This window comes from Macadamia integrifolia, chromosome 9 (assembly GCF_013358625.1).
Source record: "Macadamia integrifolia cultivar HAES 741 chromosome 9, SCU_Mint_v3, whole genome shotgun sequence".
In the NCBI taxonomy this organism is placed as follows: Eukaryota; Viridiplantae; Streptophyta; class Magnoliopsida; order Proteales; family Proteaceae; genus Macadamia; species Macadamia integrifolia.
The window spans coordinates 2,471,982-2,490,938 of NC_056565.1; the positions used below are offsets into that span (position 1 = coordinate 2,471,982).

General features: G+C 37.2%; 1 protein-coding gene across 1 annotated transcript in view; it reads right to left on the reverse strand.

The window, feature by feature from the left end:
* LOC122089354 (protein FATTY ACID EXPORT 3, chloroplastic) overlaps positions 1-9,431 on the reverse strand; it is an 11,392-nt gene extending 1,961 nt beyond the window's left edge. The window contains exons 1-5 of the mRNA XM_042659012.1: positions 9,058-9,431; positions 7,486-7,879; positions 6,496-6,663; positions 2,585-2,631; positions 2,431-2,468 (exon numbers count right to left, since the gene is read on the reverse strand). Coding sequence (XP_042514946.1) covers positions 2,431-2,468; positions 2,585-2,631; positions 6,496-6,663; positions 7,486-7,879; positions 9,058-9,333 — 923 coding nt within the window. The 5' untranslated portion in view covers positions 9,334-9,431. The remainder of the gene's footprint in view (positions 1-2,430; positions 2,469-2,584; positions 2,632-6,495; positions 6,664-7,485; positions 7,880-9,057) is intronic.
* Between the last annotated feature and the right edge of the window lie 9,526 nt (positions 9,432-18,957).

The window sequence follows — 18,957 nt, forward strand, 5'->3', positions numbered from 1 at the left end:
CTCCCCCCCAAAAAAAAGGAAAAGAAGAAGATTAATAGGGTAGATATTCTCTTATTGATAATAATGTCATGAAAATTGTCACCTTTGCTGGCAAACAAGGAAACAAATCTCTTTGTTAGTATTGTCACCCTACCCTGTTGCATTCCTATATCCATGCGGCAGAAATAAGTCACTGGAAAAGGAAATATTGGTCATTACTATGGTAAAGGTCTGGTCAAGAAAGCCTTTGCTTGATTACACAAAATCGAGTACGTTGCGGCTCTATTGGAGCTCAAATTTTGTGGATATCTCCATGTCGTCATCTTACAGTCTATTAGCGCACTTTGATTTTCCCATGTGAGATATAAAGCTTTAAAAATTTGTTGGAAACTCAACTTTGGGGCAACTCTCTCTCTCTCTCTCTCTCTGCCAGCAGCCTCCTTAGAATTTGAATTTTTTTTTTTTTGGTCGAAATTTAGACAGTTTCTATTCTGTTATTAGCTTATAGAAGTCTCCTAGAAACTCCGTTGAGTTCTTCAACGAGTTTTTTTATTTTCTGTTCTTATTTTAAATCAGGGCTGATCCCTTCAGCTATAAATAGGGATTGATCCCACACCCCCCCCCCTTTGGTGAACACAAGTTTTGAGTAATAAAATTGCTGCTGCTACCTTACTCAGATGTGATTCACTGTAGCTTGAGTAGGGTGGATTCCCCACCCTGTCACCGACACTTCACTGTTCCTTCAAGCTCTTCACTCAGTTGCAGCATTACATTCCAGTTCTTTAAGACACCAGGTCAGCTTATCAGTCCCTCCATTACCCTACGGCTTTCATCACAAGTCCTTCAAATCAAACTGTTCTCTCAAAAGTCACGCATCATTCTTTTCCTCCCAAAATTCTACCACCAAACCTTGCCTTAGAACATTCTGTTACAGCCTCTACCAACCCCTGGCCTGTATCCAGTCTAGCCCTAAAATGAACCCATCGCACTCCCATAGTCTGCAGAGAAATCACCCATCTTCTAGCCACTGTTAGGACCACCAGAAAGGAACAAGCAGATCTACGAGCACCACTACATGGTGTTGTGCGATTATTCAGCTTGTTCTGGCCACTAACATTTGTATATAAATGGGGCATTGCTTGCTGACTGTTGCCTCCACTTGTGATTGTAGATCACAATTCTCGAGTTTCAGTCCTTACTTGTGGTTCACACGTTAGCAATTTCTCCTTTCTGAGCCCTAGTTCTGCCCTAGTCCGTTTTGTTGAGTTTCATTGTTTCTGTCCTAATTTCTCAGTCACCTAATCTGTGTATAGCCTAAACAGTCCCTAGTTTTGTGTTCTTAAGCTATTGTACCTCATTCTGTCCTACCTTAGCCCTAGCAATTTGAATCCAACATACCTAATTAGGGTGTAGCTTTCAAGTTGCCATCAATTGTTTCTTCAAGATTAGCCTAAATAGCAAGGTTACACCAACAAATAAATCTCCTAAGAAGAATTTATCTTGGAAGCAGCATCAAATTTAATTATGGTAGTTCCTTGGAGAATGCAGGACCACTAATTGGTCGTGTTGTCAAAGACAATTTAGGGTTCAATGTTTGATACCTTTCTATGTCTTTTGGGAGTGGGGTACCTGATTTTCTATGGGATTCTTTCGTTTTTTCCGAGGTCTCAAATAAGCTACTGTATGGCTTCTAGAGCCTTTTGATCGAAGGGGACCTACACTAGTTATGGCATGGCTTAGTCAAGGGAGAACCAGTCTGTGGAGGTTCTCTCATTTGAGGAAACAGGCCCTTGCTATTGATTCTATCTCTAAAATTTTCATTTTGTAGCATTCTGAAATGCAGATCAGCCGACATTCTGGTTGATAAATTTTCCAAGTCAGGGTGCTCCTAGAGTAGCGTGGCATGCAGGTCAATTGTTCCATTGTAGCTAGTGCTTTAATGGTTTTATGGTTTTATGTTTTTTTTGTCTGTTGTATGGTATCGGTATTGCCTTTATAGGCTGCATTGTTGCATTCCCCTCTTTTTTACACTTCCAATGAATTTTCCTACTATCAAAAAAGAAAATGGTTCAGTCCTGCTGCCACATATCAATGATCCACGATGATTTTTGTTGGGTTACTAGGCCAAAATCCATTGATAATGTCTGATTGGTAAAACATAACCATTCAACATCAGTGTTTATCCAACAAACACTGAAAAGGATTGGCTTTAGGCCGATAAATGGGTATAAATCAGCAACTAAACTGATATTTGCATATGAGTCCCACAGAGGGAAGCTCACTGTTCATTGTATGATTGAATCAAGGCATGCCATGTGGCTTATCACATTGTCATGCTGGAAACAATCATTGCAAGTTACAGCCCCTTCTGCCAAGTCCACTGACATGTTATGGAAGATAGCTAAAAAGGCTTAATAAATTAGAAAAAGGATATCAATAAATCACACAAACCTGACTAAGGCCATGAAAGAACCTGGAAGTGATGGCCTCTGCAAGAATAAAAAATTAAAATATCAATAACTGCATATGGAAGGTTGATAAAAGCTACATCAGTTTGATTATTATGATACATTACTTTAGAAATAATAACAATTGCAAGTGTTACCTGAAAAAACAAGCGGAACTCTCTCAGGAATATTATACTTGCAATTGCTGCAGAAACAGTTTAAAGTCTTCCAGTAGGTCAGAGGTTTATATGGATAACTAAAAGAATAATTTGACATACATGCACAGTTAAATACAAATGAATAAACAATTCGCATTCTTTCAAACCCCAATCCTCAAGGATAGACCTGACCTGCCTTTTTCTAGAACATTTTTTAAAATAAATGTTATATTTAAAATAATACGCTCCAATTTTCAACACTTGGTAAGGTCCTCCCCCCTCCCCCCAAAACAAATAAAGCAGAGAATGATTGCTGAGTAGTGGGCGAGCCTGTGGCACAGTGGTCAAGATGCACTATTGCAACATGTCGGTCACAGGTTCAAAACCTAGAAACAGCCTTTTACGCGAAGCAGAGGTTAAGGCTGCGTACAACTTGCCCCTCCCAGACCCTGCAGTAGCAGGAGCCTCGTGCACTAGGTTGTTCGTTATTTTTTTTTTTTTTGAATGATTTCTGAGTGGCACACCCAAAAAATTCTCTTGGTGGGCATGTCCCTATTAATGCCACAGCATCTATTACATTCTTCCTCCACATCATCCCACCCCACCCCACCCCACCCCCCCCAAAATAAAAAATTTATTTTAAACAGAGCACACAATGAAGTTTCAAGTTTTCAGTTAAATAATACCCTGAAAAGAGAGGTTTCTTTCTCAAACAGCCAATTAGTTGATGCTCAGTACATTGCAGAGGTTGTGAGTGTGGGAAAAAAAATGCATGGAGCCCTCCTAGGCCATCTCATAAGTTACAACCAGCATGCCAATTTCTATAAGACAAATACATTCTCAGAATGAAACTGAGGAAAAATGCCTAACATATTTCTAAGAATGAGCAAAGAACCTACTTTTCACACCACCCAAGACATGAAAACTTATATCATAGATTGAATTTAACAGGAATAAAATTATTATCATTATTATGAGATGGTGGAAGTGCTGTCATGTGGTCCCTAGGGATACTTGCAATCTGAGTCCTGAATAATTGGGAGATGAAGTAAATACTAGTCAAAATTGCAACGTGTCCAGATTAATTCACAGAAGGCAAACTGGAAGACCATAGAAAGAAATAAGATTTCAGCATTTCAAGTAAAGATATAAGAATAATAGAAATAAAGGGTATTTCTTTGAATTTTTCTTTCAAACTTTAGGAAGCCTTATTTATGCTTTACTAAATATCTTGTGACGATCAAATCCAAAGAAGAACTATAAATAATCATTTTATGATTTCAACTTAATAAAGTGTTGCATACCTATATCATGGTGCTTTAGCATGAATGTATGATAGTAAAGCAACATATGCATGTAAAATGGTCAGATCTAACATTCGTTACCCACTAGTATATTTTCCACCAAAACTATATTTGATTTATTTTTACAAGGAAAGAAAATACTAAAACAGTATAAAATACAGTAGATAATGGAAATACGTAAGAAAATGTACAACTAAAAAAAAAAAATCTCATGCTTTCCCTGATCAAATGTATTCTATTGATATTATATACATTAAGTAATCTTCATGATCAAATTAAAACAAATATATTGTTTAGTAAAAGGAGTACGAAATGCTTCCGCATTGTTTATAAGTTAGATGCACATTTTTACACGGTATACTGAAACTTTGGTCAAAGTTGGAGGTTTCAGTTTGGTTCATATGGTTCAAATAGGACTTGGACAAAAGGTCCCAAAAAAAAAAAGCCACAAAATTTCAGCTGAAAAGAATTTTGAAGGTCTGACTGAAACTCTGTACTTTGCAATCAGGCAAATTTAGGCAAGTTTCCCAACCTACATACCTAGTCCAAACTTAGCAGATAATTACATATACAGTTAGTCTCAGGCGAGCCTACACCATTTGTAGTAGAAAACGGTTCAGGCAACCAGCATCAAGACTTTACAAAAATTAAATTAAATTAAAATACACAAATTTTTCATTTTTATGTATAAATATATGAAATAGTTAGGCAATCAGTTTGTTCATAGTTGAGTGGTCACAGCTGGGAAAGGGAAAAACACTAGCCCATGGCTTAGCCAGCTCAAATAATTAGTTAGTTGGCCAGGCAGGCCAAGCCCAATAAGAACCCATTAATTAGCCATTCCAAGTACAACAAATCCTTTATTAGCCATGTCAAGCCACTTTCAATTTGAAGATCCAATGTTTCGTACCCCTTCCAGGCATGATTCATTGAAAACCTGTCAGCGCAGCTGCTGCTTTCTTTCCCTCTTCTCATTTTCTTTGTTACTGTTTTAACTTTATTTGCTGAAATATGAAAACCCTAATGACTGTAATTTATCAGAAAAAATAAAGAAACCCTAATAGTAACTTAAATGCAACCGCACATACAACAACACCACATACATTATACATATGTATATATACTGATGGAACCATGGGAGAAAACTTCTTTTGTTCAACGAATACCTGGCATGCATGAATGCATGAGATCCAACTCTATGATCAATGATTATAAAACAGTAATGTTGGAATAATACGAAATTTGAAGCTTTCACTAGTTATGAATTACACACACAGCAGAACCAAGACGTCACATATCCACATACTATGGTTGAATGACGAACAAATGCACCTGCTTATTATTAGTCTAATTCAAGGATAATGCAGAGCAGAGTAATAACCAACAGAAGTAATCTTTTGTAAAAGGCTAGTTGGTCTCACACATGGACCTCATTTATTTATTTATTTTCAGTTTTTAACCTCTATTTACATTTTAGTGGGGTCCTAGTCAGATTAGGATCTGATTTTGAGTTGGTCCTCTTGTGGAGGGCTGGCTGTTTTGTTGTTGTACTTCTATGTTTCCGTATCCCATTGTACTTCTAGATATGCTTTTCTACCAATCATAAGTTGGTTTAGGATTTTGAATTTCATTAATTCATTCCTAGTTATATTTACATTTGATTCACAATTCCAACTAAAATTTATTTGACTCAAATAGGATTAGTGTTAGTTTTATTTAAAATAAGCAGTGTTTCCTTCTAGGAATTGGATTTCAATCTTAGAATAGGAATTGAACAAGAAGCTCTGTCCGTGGGCACTACATACCATCTGTAATTCAATTGTTGCATGCTTTAGGGTAAAACAAAAGTCCTCCTACATATAATTAGTCGAACCAATTGGTTTATCAGTGATTTAAACTTTCTTCTAGTGCTCGGTTTCAGCTGTGGCTTCCTATAATTCAATCAATCATTCCTATTACGTAGTTACAGCCTTACAGGCAACGATGCACAGTTGGCCAGGTCAGTTGCTTAAGTTTATTTTAATTTCTTTTCTGTTTCTAGTCTCATACTTCCTCTCCCTTGTCCTTGCTTGGATCCATGTAGCCAACCCCATTAAGTTGGGATAAGGCTTTGTTGTTGTTCTGTTTCTCGTCTCATACACACTGGCCCTCTTTCTATAAATCACCAGTTCTGTGTCACATATCCATTAATCAGAACATAGTTTAGGAGTTACATTTCTTCAGTTGAGATTCTAGCCAATGATATCGCACACCCATCAAATCGACAAAGAAATCAGCCTTTTCTCAACTGCACCTTACTTGTTGAATTTACCCGAAAAATAATATATAAATTCGCCTGAAGTTTGCAGTCCCAGCAATCTAAGCTTTACTTGGTTTCTTTGATATTATTCTTTAAAAAATAGTTTACTTCAGATTCAGAAGATATATACAATATAAATTTTTTTTTCTTCCTATTTTCTGTTCTCTTGTCCTTGTTTTAGTGGGAGACCTATTCCTAGTATAATTTGGGTTCGGGAGTTCTTCACTTGTAACAAAGGATCTAAGTTATTTTTATGCAACCACATGAACTTTGATGGAAATAAATGGAAACTAGGTTGCATACACTACCTGCTTGCCCTTTCACAGTCAAAGCAGATGGTTCTCCTGCCCTCCATGACCTTAGACTTGATACGCTCAAGGCTAAGAGAGTACCACCTAGGATAACACCAAACCTAATGGCAGAAGTGCTTCCAGTGAGCATGAAGGTAAGAAAGCCACCGAGAGAAAGCAGTGCACCTGCAAAGAATAACAATCGCCTCAACAAAGATAAATTTTAAAAACAGAAGAACTTAGCACTACTACTTTTTGGATACATTACAAATTTTACCATGGAGAAGAAAGTGGAAATATATAAAGGAGCCATTGTTCAACCCACACAAAAGTACAGTAACCAAAGGAAATCTAATATTGATACAACTACTAATACAAAGACTCGCCTAACGACCCGTTGCTTCACTAACTCCACTGCAAAATTATTTGCAGACATTAACACCACCATTCATGTCTGATTTTCAAATCAAAGAATAGATAAGCAGCAGAAAAAGGATGCTTAAGATGAAAAAAGGAACAGAAGATATCATGTATGCATCTGGTGATCCTATAGCTTTTCATGTCTCTCATGATAAAAGGATGAGAACTAAGAAATAAGATGTGACCCACTCTGAAGGGATAGACCTAAAACCAACTTGAACTAATGATGCAGAACATATACATATATTCTTCTGTATTCATTTGAACGATTAGAAGTCTTGGGCGAAAAATGAAAGTTTCAAATACGTTCCAAAAGTAAAACAAAGACAAGATGGTTAAACAAAACACCTGATCAAGCTGGTGTACGCAATATTTTCCTTTTTGGTATACCACCTCGGAGACTTTCCATAGGCTCCCACTTGCAAGGCAGGTAGTCCAACCAAATATGATATCTAAACTCTAAAGGTTTAAGATCATATAAAGAAAAGGGAGAAAATGGGGGGCTGGAAACAGAGTTGGCACTCGTAATACATCCAAAATAAAAAATCACCATGTCCATGTTTAACATCATAGATTTATAATACATACCATAGGGAATCCCAAGATAAAAATCCCGAACTTTAGAGGCATCATTCAAGTCATCAGTTGAAGAGGCGAAAGTCTCCACGATATCCTTCACTGGCTCAGGAGAATTCTCTGCTGCTGTGGAAAGATATTCTTTACCTTCTTCGCTAATTTCTTTTGCTAGTACACTCAAATCTTGCCTTGCTTTCTTTGCTTGAATTTTAAGCTGCTTTGAAGTTTCATTCAGAATTACCATTGCTTTTTTGGAGTACAACTCATAAGCTTCTTGTGACATGCTCTGCATTTTAATGGCCTGTTCTTTGAAAGATTTTAGAGTTTGTTCCCATTCTTCTTGTGATTCCTCTGCTCCAACATCAAGCTCACTTTTCTTCTTTTCCACTTCGACTTCCGAAGGCTTCTGATAAATCAAAACAAGAGAGGAAAATACATTCAAATTAACATCAATAAAGTTATTTCAAAGTCCAGACTCTTCTGAATAAGAGAAACCTGTAATTCTAAAATTATCATGCCTAAGAACCTAAACAAGATAAGCAGCTTTTTTTTTTTTTTGACCAAAATTACTCCAAAATTTTAAATTAAGAGGAATTCAACAGACATATCCAGTGGCCACAGGGAAGTATTGACAAAATAGAATATTATCTTCCCTACATCAACCCAACAATAAAAATGACATGTATTTATATTGCCGTTTGATCCAAACCGATTTTGTATCCTGGCAAACTCGAAATTTAGTGTGAACTAGCATTCAACTGAAAGAATCAATTTCTAAGGCAACCCATAAGGTCCCCAATGTTATGCTTTCATTTTTTATCAAAAGAAGTCTCCTGAGAACGACGTGGCTTCCCCCCTAGGCGAGCTGCCTCGGTCATTTAGACTAGACACTTGCCTACTGTTACACCTAAGTGAATGGGTTGATCTTTAAGGTCTAATTGTCAGCGACTGCCTAGCTCGAAGCTCAATACTCGATACTATATACGAAGTCAATAGAAACAACCATTTATATAAGTTCATGGGTATAATTGCCTATATTTTTCAGAGAATGACACATGGCATCTCAGATTATATGTGGCAAAAGTTGCAGCCACCAAAATTGCAAATGGTCAAATGTCAAAGTTATTGAAAACTCAGAATTGCTCGAGACACAGAAGATCCGGCTACTGCCGAAGCCATAATCCAGGTGAATCTTCAAGACTTGCTCCCCGGAAAATGCCTCTAACTCCCCCTGTAAGGCAACCTCCAAAGTGTTTCCCACGTTACTCAAAGACCAGACCCAACCATAGCCAGAAAGAAAGAGTTCCAAGAAAGCTAAACTCAATTTGTCGTTCAGTGTCTCTCATTAACAAAGAAAATGAATAACCTAGTTCGTCGACACATCAGCATAGCCAAATGATCTTATTTATAGATCGGCAGTCAACTTCTTCAAAACTTGTGAATAAGCAATGGACTATGTGAATTAAAGAATAGAAGTCCACAGGAAATATTTGTGTTTAATCCTCACAAAAATTTATGACCACGCAGAGAGATACAGGGTAATTACAAAGAAATGAAAGAAGAATAGTAACTTATACAGCTTACCGAGTCTTCTTGAGAAGCAGCAAATGTGAGAAATGACCAGTTCTTCGACATCCTATTGTCGAGTGAAAGGAAATGCGATCCAAGCCCTTTAGGGGAATTGAAGCGGGCAACAACGGAAACTCTTCTGCAACTGGGAGAACAAACAAGAGCTTCGAAACGATAAGGGGAAAAAGAGGATGAACAAGGATGATGAGACAAAGCCATGGAACCTCTCTTCACTGAGAAATTAGGGTTAGGGTTTATGTGAGAAAGAAAGCCCTCAAGAGCAACAGCCATGGGTGGAGGCGGAGCTGAGCTGCTCTCACGGTATTTCTGAGACTAGAATGGCGAATACCTCAGAGTAAGAAGCCTCTTCTAATGAGCAAACTAATTGTTGTGCTACTACTTCTAGGCTACTCCTAGTGCGTGTTACGCAACAAACACGCACTAGGAGTCTCCCAAGGTCCCATCTGAATTTGACTTTACACTTCATGCTTCCTTAACACGTAGGCAAAAAAAAAAAAAATTATGACGTGGAAGTTATCTGGGGCCCATAGAATCTGTTGAAGCTGAGGGGCATAGATCTAAATGATGATGACTCCTCCCCCACCGTATACTGAAGATTATGATCAATCTAATATTTTTTTGGAAAATTACTCGGTTATTTTTTTTTTCATTTTTCTTTACAAAATTACCCATAAAAAGTTTCAGATAACAAAAATACCCAAAATTTAATTTTTCTTTAAAAAATTACCCACTTAAAGTTTAAATTAACAAAAATATCTAAAATTGAGTTTAAGTTTACAAAATTATCCACTCAAAATTTCATTAATAAAAAAATACATGATTATATGTGGAAGATGAAGACTAACTATTTTGGATAGTTTTGTAAACCCACACTTGATTTTAGGTATTTTTATTAACTGAAATTTTGGGTAGATAGTTTTGTAAACACAAACCTAATTTCAAGTATTTTTGTTAATCAAAAATTTTGATGGGTAATTTTGTAAAGGCAAACCCAAAAGTGGGTAATCATGTATTTTTTTTTTTTTTTTTTTTTTTGAAAATTTCTTGATTATCTACTTTAGGATTTTCTTTTACAGAAACATCCATAGTTGATAAAAATATCCAAAATTAGGTTTAGATTTACAAAATTATTCACTTGATGTTTTAGTTAAAAAAAATTTTCAAAATCAATTTTGGATTGATAAAATTATGCAAAATTTCACCTACGTTTTTTGTTAATAGAAACGTTGAGTGGGTAATTTTATAAATCTAAACCTAATTTTGTGTATTTTTATTAATTGAAAGTTTGAATGGATAGTTATGCAAAAGAAAATTCAAAAGTGAATAATCCTGTAATTTTTCTTAATTTGTGATGGATGGACCAGGGGATCTATAATTCGGTGGCCCACACGTAGATGCTCTGCTACAGGCTTAACTGTCAAGATCTTGGAGGTCGTAGATTGTTGTTCCTCTGCCCATGTCACCTTCAAAACCGATATAATACTAATATGGTATCAGCATGGATTGGCCATATCGAACAGGTTTACCCATGATCTTACTTTAAAAAGGGTTATTTTACTGTTTTACCCTTTTCTTTATTGTTCACCGATTCATTATTCAAGATCGGTGGCTATCAATACGGATACAAATCACCTAATACTGGTGGTCTAATATCACAAGTGGGTTATCAAACTCAGAATCAGATCAGGTCTGACCGGAATCAAAATTTCCACGTGTAGAGAGCTGGTCCTGCCCTTGGATGATTGGCCATCTTCTTGCTTCCACCATATCTTGTAGTAGCTATGGGAAATCCCATACAGATCAAAGGCTTTGAACAAGCAAAAGTGGAACATGGAATCCTTGAAGCAAGAGCAAGCTTTGAACAAGCAAGGAACCAGTGCAACATGCAATCTTTAAACCAAGAGCAACCTTACTTTGCCTCCACATCCAAGCAATGGATTTTTGCTAGCTTTCTTCACTAAAAAAGGATGAACAAAGGAAGCAAGGAAGCAAGGAAGCAATGGCTTTGGGGTTTGATAACAGCTGAATCTCTCAATAACATGAAAAAGTATTTAGTACCCACTGTTAGGCTACCTATAATCCAGCGGCTTTGGTAGTCAGCATTTCTCAGCCAATGGCTAGTGTTGGGAGAATGGTCACACACACAAAAAAAGAGCAATCAGTGCATGAGACTCCTGTTACTGTAGCAATTCTTAAATCCTTCCGTCACCTCATATACCTATGAGTTCCTCCACCAAATAGTGTGAACATTTGGGATGTCTTTAGAAACCCATCCAGTCATGAGAAGCATTTAGCAGAAGAGTCGTCACATTTAAAAGGCCTTGCACTATTTTCACTCTTGTGATTGGGCTACTTAATTCTTTCATGGTATCTTTTCCCAGTTGTAAAAGTATTACTTTCTATATTACATGAATTGTGTTGCAGAGTTCATCCTATTTGATTTAGGGACTTCCCTTCTTTTGCTTTTGTTCTATCTGAAGAAAGTTGTAACAATTGTCTTTCTTTGTCTTTTATATCCTTCTTTCCTTGATACATACAAATTACCTAAAAGCTGAAGAAGAATTATGAAAATAAGGATATGCTCCAAACTAGTCCTTCACCCATAAGTCATTTATTACAGCCAATACAATAACAAATTAAAACAGTAACAGATAATCAAACACTTCCAATCACCTCCTCAAACAAGGTATGGTATGGGCCTACACTAATTGCAATTAGATGCAGGAATTTTCGTGGGTGTTGTTTGGGCTTTTGATGGTTAGAAAGCAAGGTTTATAAACTTGAAATCTGATATGGGATCGGCCTCCACGGATTCCGATTCGATTTTGATTCAAATCGGTTGGGGATCAATTGGATCGGAACTTATTAATCAAAGTCGGTCGGGCTCGATCAAAATACCATTTTGGGAATCAGGAAGAATTGGAATCCCCTATTGGGAAATGAAATAGAACATCAAGTCAGAAGCTCCCAAGCAATGGTAGGATGGCCAGACTCTAACCATGTTCCAATTTTTGAGACCATGTTGGTTGGTTTGGATCCTAAATGAATGATATCATTTTTGCATTGTCATTGGTCTGGTGTGCAAATCCCCCAACTGCCAACATTAGCGTTGTGGAAAACCATGTCCTTTACATTACATAATAATATTCATTCATTTTAGTTAATTCAGCTACCTATCTTGACCGGTTTACTTGCCTTAGCCATCATCCCTCATGTGGAGGATACGGGTAAATGTTTTATTCCATTTAGGCTATGAGGGAATGGTAAGTGAAGGGGGTTTACCATTTATCTAAACAGGAGGGTGTGGGTGGAAGTGGAACTAACTCTACCCAACCTGCCCTACCTACCCTACCCACAGACAGCTTTACATTTAGAGTTGTACATGGGCTGTTTTGGGCCGGACCTAAGAAAAGCCCATGGCTGGATCCTATTCTGTAGGCCTCGGTCCATTTGTCCATTTGCCATAGTTTGGTAATAACAATTGGATCAAGTTTTCCTCAGCGCATAATGAATGGATTCACATTTATCGTGATCCATCACGACCCCATGTACAATAAGGGGGAGAGAGGGGGTTCCATCTGAACCATCCCATCATTTAGCCACCAGTCGGGTAAAAAATATTGTTCATGGGAGTAGCAAAAGATCTGTCTAATGACATCTAATTCTATCTGGACCATCCCATCATTCAGCCACTCAGGAAAAATATTGTCCATGGGAGTAACAAAAAATCTGTCTAATGATATCTAAAAAAACCTTAATTTGTTTTAACAAAGCTTAGACGAAATTGTTGGAGAAATACATAATTACCATTGCATCTCATGTTCGAAAAATATATATTTTGGGTATGTCAAAGAAAGGATAGATGTGACGACCAACTGATCTCTCTTACTACTTTAACTTAAAAAAGAATGTCATGCGATAGATGTGCATCTCTCTTTTCCTACTTTAACTTAGAAAAATTGAAGTCTTTAAACTCCTTTATCTTCTTCAACCTTATCTTAATAAGAGGCAACACAATAAAAGACAAGCTGATGGTGCAACTTTCTTACATCCACTCATTTATCATTTGAGCTCCTTTCTAAAACCCCAAAAAAAAAATCCCCATAGGACAGAAGTAGAAAAATGACATAAAATAACTAGGTTGAGTCTTAACCCACAGTAAGGATGGAAACTCTTAAGACACAACACCTGAGTATTGATTGGACCTGGGCATGATAATTCTGACCACGTACAATAAGGGGTGAGACTTTGATAATGAAATTGACCCTCCAGGAATTCAATTATGGAGTCACAGCAAGGTGGATGAAGAGATTCTTTCTTCATAAACTTTGTCCAAATAACAGAGTATAGAGTTTGTTTAGTTGCTAATTGCATCCTAGGGTGGGCACTGTGGGATGGGCGTGGTGTCGGTGGATGTAAGTCCTAGCTGAGAACAAAGAGGCAGGCCCAACCCAAGCATTACCTTATGAGGCTGGCCCAACTAGAGGAAAAATTGTTAAACCACTACAACTGGATTGGGCCTTTGGACGGATGGGTTTGTTGTTGGTTATAGGTTTTATTCGATGGAGGTAAGTGGAAGTGTTGAATAAACCTCCATAACTTGCTTACTAAAATATTTAGAAACATATGTATGAGTCTCTCTCTCTCTCTCAAACACACACACACACACACACATATATACACACAGACACCACACATGAAATGACCCTATTACCCTCCTATATATGAAACTATTTCATCGCACTTCAATGGTGTTGCTTAGAGAACCCTCTCCCTATTTTAAATGATTGATATCCTATCCAAAAGTATACGTCCTCTCACCCTCCCCATATATGCGTCGTGAGGCGCTCCTTTTTGCATGTCTATTGCCTTGACATGATAGATGCCAATATACGAGATGAGGTCTTACCAAAAAATTATAAATAATATATACGAAACAAGGGTATCACTTCCCTCTCTATAAATAAAAACTTTTGGGTGGGGGATCTCTACTAGGTTCATGGTTTTAAGTATCGGTGCGTATCGTGCCGTATTGGCTGATACGTATTCATATCGATAGGCATCGGCACGATACATACCGATACGTATCATGAAATTTTTAAAACCCTTATGTATAGATATGTATCCTACTATACACACCGATACTCACCGATACACCACCGATACTCACCGATACACCACCGATACGCACCGATACGTACCGATACTCTATGAAAAATTCAAGATTGAAGTGAAATGTACATTTCGGTATGTATCGGTAAGTATCGGTAAGTATCGGCACGTATCGGTATGTATCAACCGATACACACCGATACGGTCATAAAATGGCCAAAATGGGTAATTTTTTTAGGTGTTTTTGTTTCCAAGTTGTTGCCAACCATTTTTCTCTCTAACTAAAGTGGAAATCAAGGTTGGGAACAAGGATTTTACATTTATGGGACAATTACAAACCTTGGATTCTTAGTGCGATACTCTCAATTTACTGTTTATGCATAATACATGATATATTTAACTTTTTTTAACTATTTTTTTTATGCAAATGTGTATAAAAAAGTGTTTCCTATCCATTTATGTGCGTATCTTAGCGTATCTCCGATACGATACGATACCCTCTGATACGTATCTTAATTTTGGCCGATCGATACGACGACCGATACCGATACTTTAATCCTTGACTAGGTTGCATAGCTCATGCATTTAGATACAAGTAGCGCAGAATGACGACCCTACCCCATGAGCCTACCCTATTGGATTTTATGAACGCATTCCCATTGGCCTCCAGAGTGGTGCATGCCCACCTGACTAGCCTTCTATTTCTCTACAACATTTTTTTTATGAAAAGAATTCTGTTCGAGAATATAGACCATGCTGCTATGTGTATTGTGTACATCTCTCTCCTTCCCATGTTAAAAAGACAATTTTATCCCTTATTTTGAGGAAGATAGGTATAACACATAGGAAGCGCCGGTGTATATCCTGAAAAGATAATTACTTTCCATTGATATGGGGAAGGAATCTCTGAGCAATCGGAATGGGGAGGTTCACCAAAAGATGTGAACTATTGTGAAATGTGATAAACGGTTTGAAAAGGAGATGGAATTGATTGCAAGTTTACCGCAGCATTCGCGGCACAGAGAGCGCAGTAAGCTGCGACCTTGGGCTTGGGCTTCGAACTCCTTGGGCTTAGGGCGATAACTCAACTACAATTTAAATCCATAAAATTGTAAAACCGTCAACGCGACAACCCCACAAACTGCATTAATTACACACGGTGAGTTAGCATCTCAAATGGTCTCCAGTTTCCAGTTTCCACTTTCCACTTTCCACTTTCCACCACAACTTGAAAACCTAATCTCTTCCATTACAACTCCAAGGAGAAAGCGGAGAAGCGAATAAAACAGAGCAGAGTAGGTCCAGCAAAATGATCTCAGAGAGATTAATGCAAACACCTTCCATGCACAGTTCTCTCTCTCTCTCTCTTTCTCTCTAGAATCCAATCCGAGTTCTACCGGGCTATGGGACCCACACCAGGATTTTTGACAACGATGACTCAATCACCTGCATTTTTCATCCTGTACTCCGACCATGGCTGCCTGCTGAGGAATTCGAGAATTTCTCTCTCTTAAAACTCATTGTCTTAATCGATCGATCGACTCTTTCTCCTCGAGATCGTGAGGTTTGAGATATCAGAAAGGTCAAAATTCCTGAAAACGGGATAGAATACAAAAGGCAAAGGACAGGCGTGACCCTTGCTTCCCTGTCGTTTTCCTGTCTTTAATTTATGGTTTCCCTTCTCTCATTTCTCTCTTTCTCTCTTTCTCTCTTTCTCCGAGAAAGAGCAAGAGAAAAGAAAATTGAATTTAGGAACCCAAGATGAGTTGACGCAACACAATAGCTGTGTTGTGCAGTCTCCTCTGAGTCTCTGACTATGTATTCTAATTCTGCTTCGCTTCTTCGTAAGTCGAGACTCGAGAGTCGAGACCTCCCATGTGACTTGTGAACTTGTTTAAGGGATCGGTGATGAAATGAAACTCTGAAAAAAAGAAAAAACCCTAATTAAAAGCCTAACGGAACGGAGGAGATTAGAATACGAAGAAGAAGAAGCTTTTGTTCTCTGCGAGTCTCTTCCCAAGTGCATAACGACATTGACTTCCTGCTCTTCCTTTGCTTTCTTCATCTACTTTGGCCACTATCCAATAGGAGTATGACATGTGGCTATCATCTCCTTTACTCAGAGTAGTTGATCAGACCATGCATGCATGGAGGTTGAGATATATAAATGCCATGTGTCATGCTCTTGTTGGAGCATAGTCATACAGTCATACACTTGCTTCGTGGAACCGAAAATCAGAATCGAAATTGGCAGTTTAAAAACCAACCGAACCACAAACTCGATTTGGTTTAGATTTTAGAAAATGAAATTCAATTTGGTTTAGTTCGATTTCGCTTTTAAAGTTAAAAGATTCAGTTTGAATATAATCGAACCAAATAAAACGAATTCAAACTGAATAAAATCGAACTGTATAAGAACTGAATACGTTGAACCAAAATTTCAAAACCATATAAGAAAAGAATTAGGTTGGATACATGGAAACCAAGTAAGAATCGAACCAGTTCAGTTTTGTTTTTAGTTTTTATAAATCAATTTTGTTTATAAAAACAATTTTGTACCTATTGTAACTTGAACAAACCCGAAATTCAAAATCGAAAAATAGTTGACACCTTTTTTTAGCTGGAATCGGCATAAAGCCAGGAAATCAATATGAATCGGTTCATTTTGGGAAGCTTCTATATTTTGACCACCTATTGTACCACATTTAAGTGATGGTTTGGCAAATTTAAGAACTAAGTAGGAAAATAAATGATTCAGATTGAACATATCAATTTTCTTAGCAAAACACAATCATTTACCCTCATATAAAATTTGGGTTTTAATTGATTTACCATGTAATTAATATTAGGTCTCACCACTCAATATTGTATGATCGGACAACCACATACGACATAACAGGCTATAGTAAAAATCTTGGGAATTTTTTTTCCACAATGGTAGTGTATCCTCTCATAGGAGGTTTTTAATATTGCTTTCTCTTTTCTATCTTGACTATGTGGTCCTATGTAAATGATGCCAAATCTTCGTTTTACCATGGATGTAGTAGTAGATTCCTTCCCCATCTCCCACACTAGTATTGTGAGGAATCTTCTCAATAAAATTATTTGGAGAAAGAACGTTACAAACTGTGTAATATATATTAGCTTCTCCTCGTGTCTATCTCCCTCTTCCCTTATGAAGGATACATATACCTTACACTATGCAGCCCATAAGAAATTCAAATCTATTTTTTTATCTCAAATTTATAGGCAAGCAAGAGTTCTGTTATTACATCAAAGCCTTCTTTAGCTTACACTTCCACAAAGCATTTAAGGCTCACCTTAACAGCTATTCTTGCTTCGGAGCTGGAGCTAGAGCTACATATCTCTCTCTCTCTCTCTCTCTCTCTCTCTCTCCCCGTGTACGCGTGTAGGAATTAGGAATTAGGAATTAGGAATTAGGAATTAGGAATTAGAGCAGTGGATAATTTTTTTTTTTTTTTTTGGTAGAATAGGGCAGTGGATTCTCCACAAGAGAAAACTTCCACCCTACTAAAAGCTACCGACGTACAACCATAGGATAAAACAAAAGAGACTTTGCAGCTTGGGAGCCTTAAGATTCAAAATTGAAGTCGTTGCTATGCCAGCACATCATTTTGGACTATAACCTGTAGTGTAAGACTGTTTTTGGTAACATTTCAAATAAATGTTTTTGGTGTTTTTTGTGGAAATGAAAAAAAACAGAATAAAGCGTTTTGACGTATTTATGACAAAAATTTTTTTGAGTAAAATATGGAAGAAAGAAAGAAAAAAAGAATCTAGAAACAAGAAGTAATGGAACAACAAAAGGCAATTCCTTTAAAAAAAAAAAAGGCATTTTGATTTTGAAACTGAAATTTCTGTTTATAACATGAAACGTCGTTTCTATAACAGAAATATTACCAAACACAACCTAAGATTGGTGTTATATTTTACCAAAAAAATAAAAAAAAGATTGGTGTTATTTGGATCCGAATCCATCTCTAACGGTAACTTTATCAATATTAGGTTATATTGAACGATTTTTCTATTAAATTATTTAACACATCAAGGGTTGTTGATAAGAAAATTCCTTTAAAAAACATGTAAGATCAAACACCAAGAAACACGAATAATAAAGAGACAATAGATCCATACAACAGAGATTTAACGAGGTTCACACATCAGGGTGGTGTGCTACGTTATCGGGCGAAGAAGAAGATGATTCATTATGCAGAAGAGAAATTACACCTTAACAGCGCCGAGGAAAAACTCACCCTGAAACCCTAGCTGCGTGAAAACCCTGGAATACAATGACTTTCTCAACAAGTAACAGTACATTATATATACTCCAAATCGTGGGTCGACCCATCTGGTCACGGTCTATCCGGTCGAACCATACCGCGGGAGCGTAGGCCCCGCACCCCCATACGAGATCAGTGATGGGCTCCGGGCTTGGGCCGAACCCCTCTGTTTCCATCATAGATCTCAAAAAAAATTTCATTCGGATCGCCACAAAAATATGTCGGATCAGGTCAATCTTCAAAACAGGTCAAGAATTCGAGACAAACTTAACAAAACGTCTTTAGAGCTTAGGCAAATCTTACAAGTCATTTTTGCCTTAAATATCTTTATCAAATTACCTTTTAGTTCAGGGCAAGGATCCCACATTCCCATCCACTTGTTGTGGGATTAATCTTTCACACCACGAAACTTTTTTTCATGAAAAATAAGTCACATAGTTAAGGGTGTCAATTTGGTTAAGTATTGAAATTCGATATGATA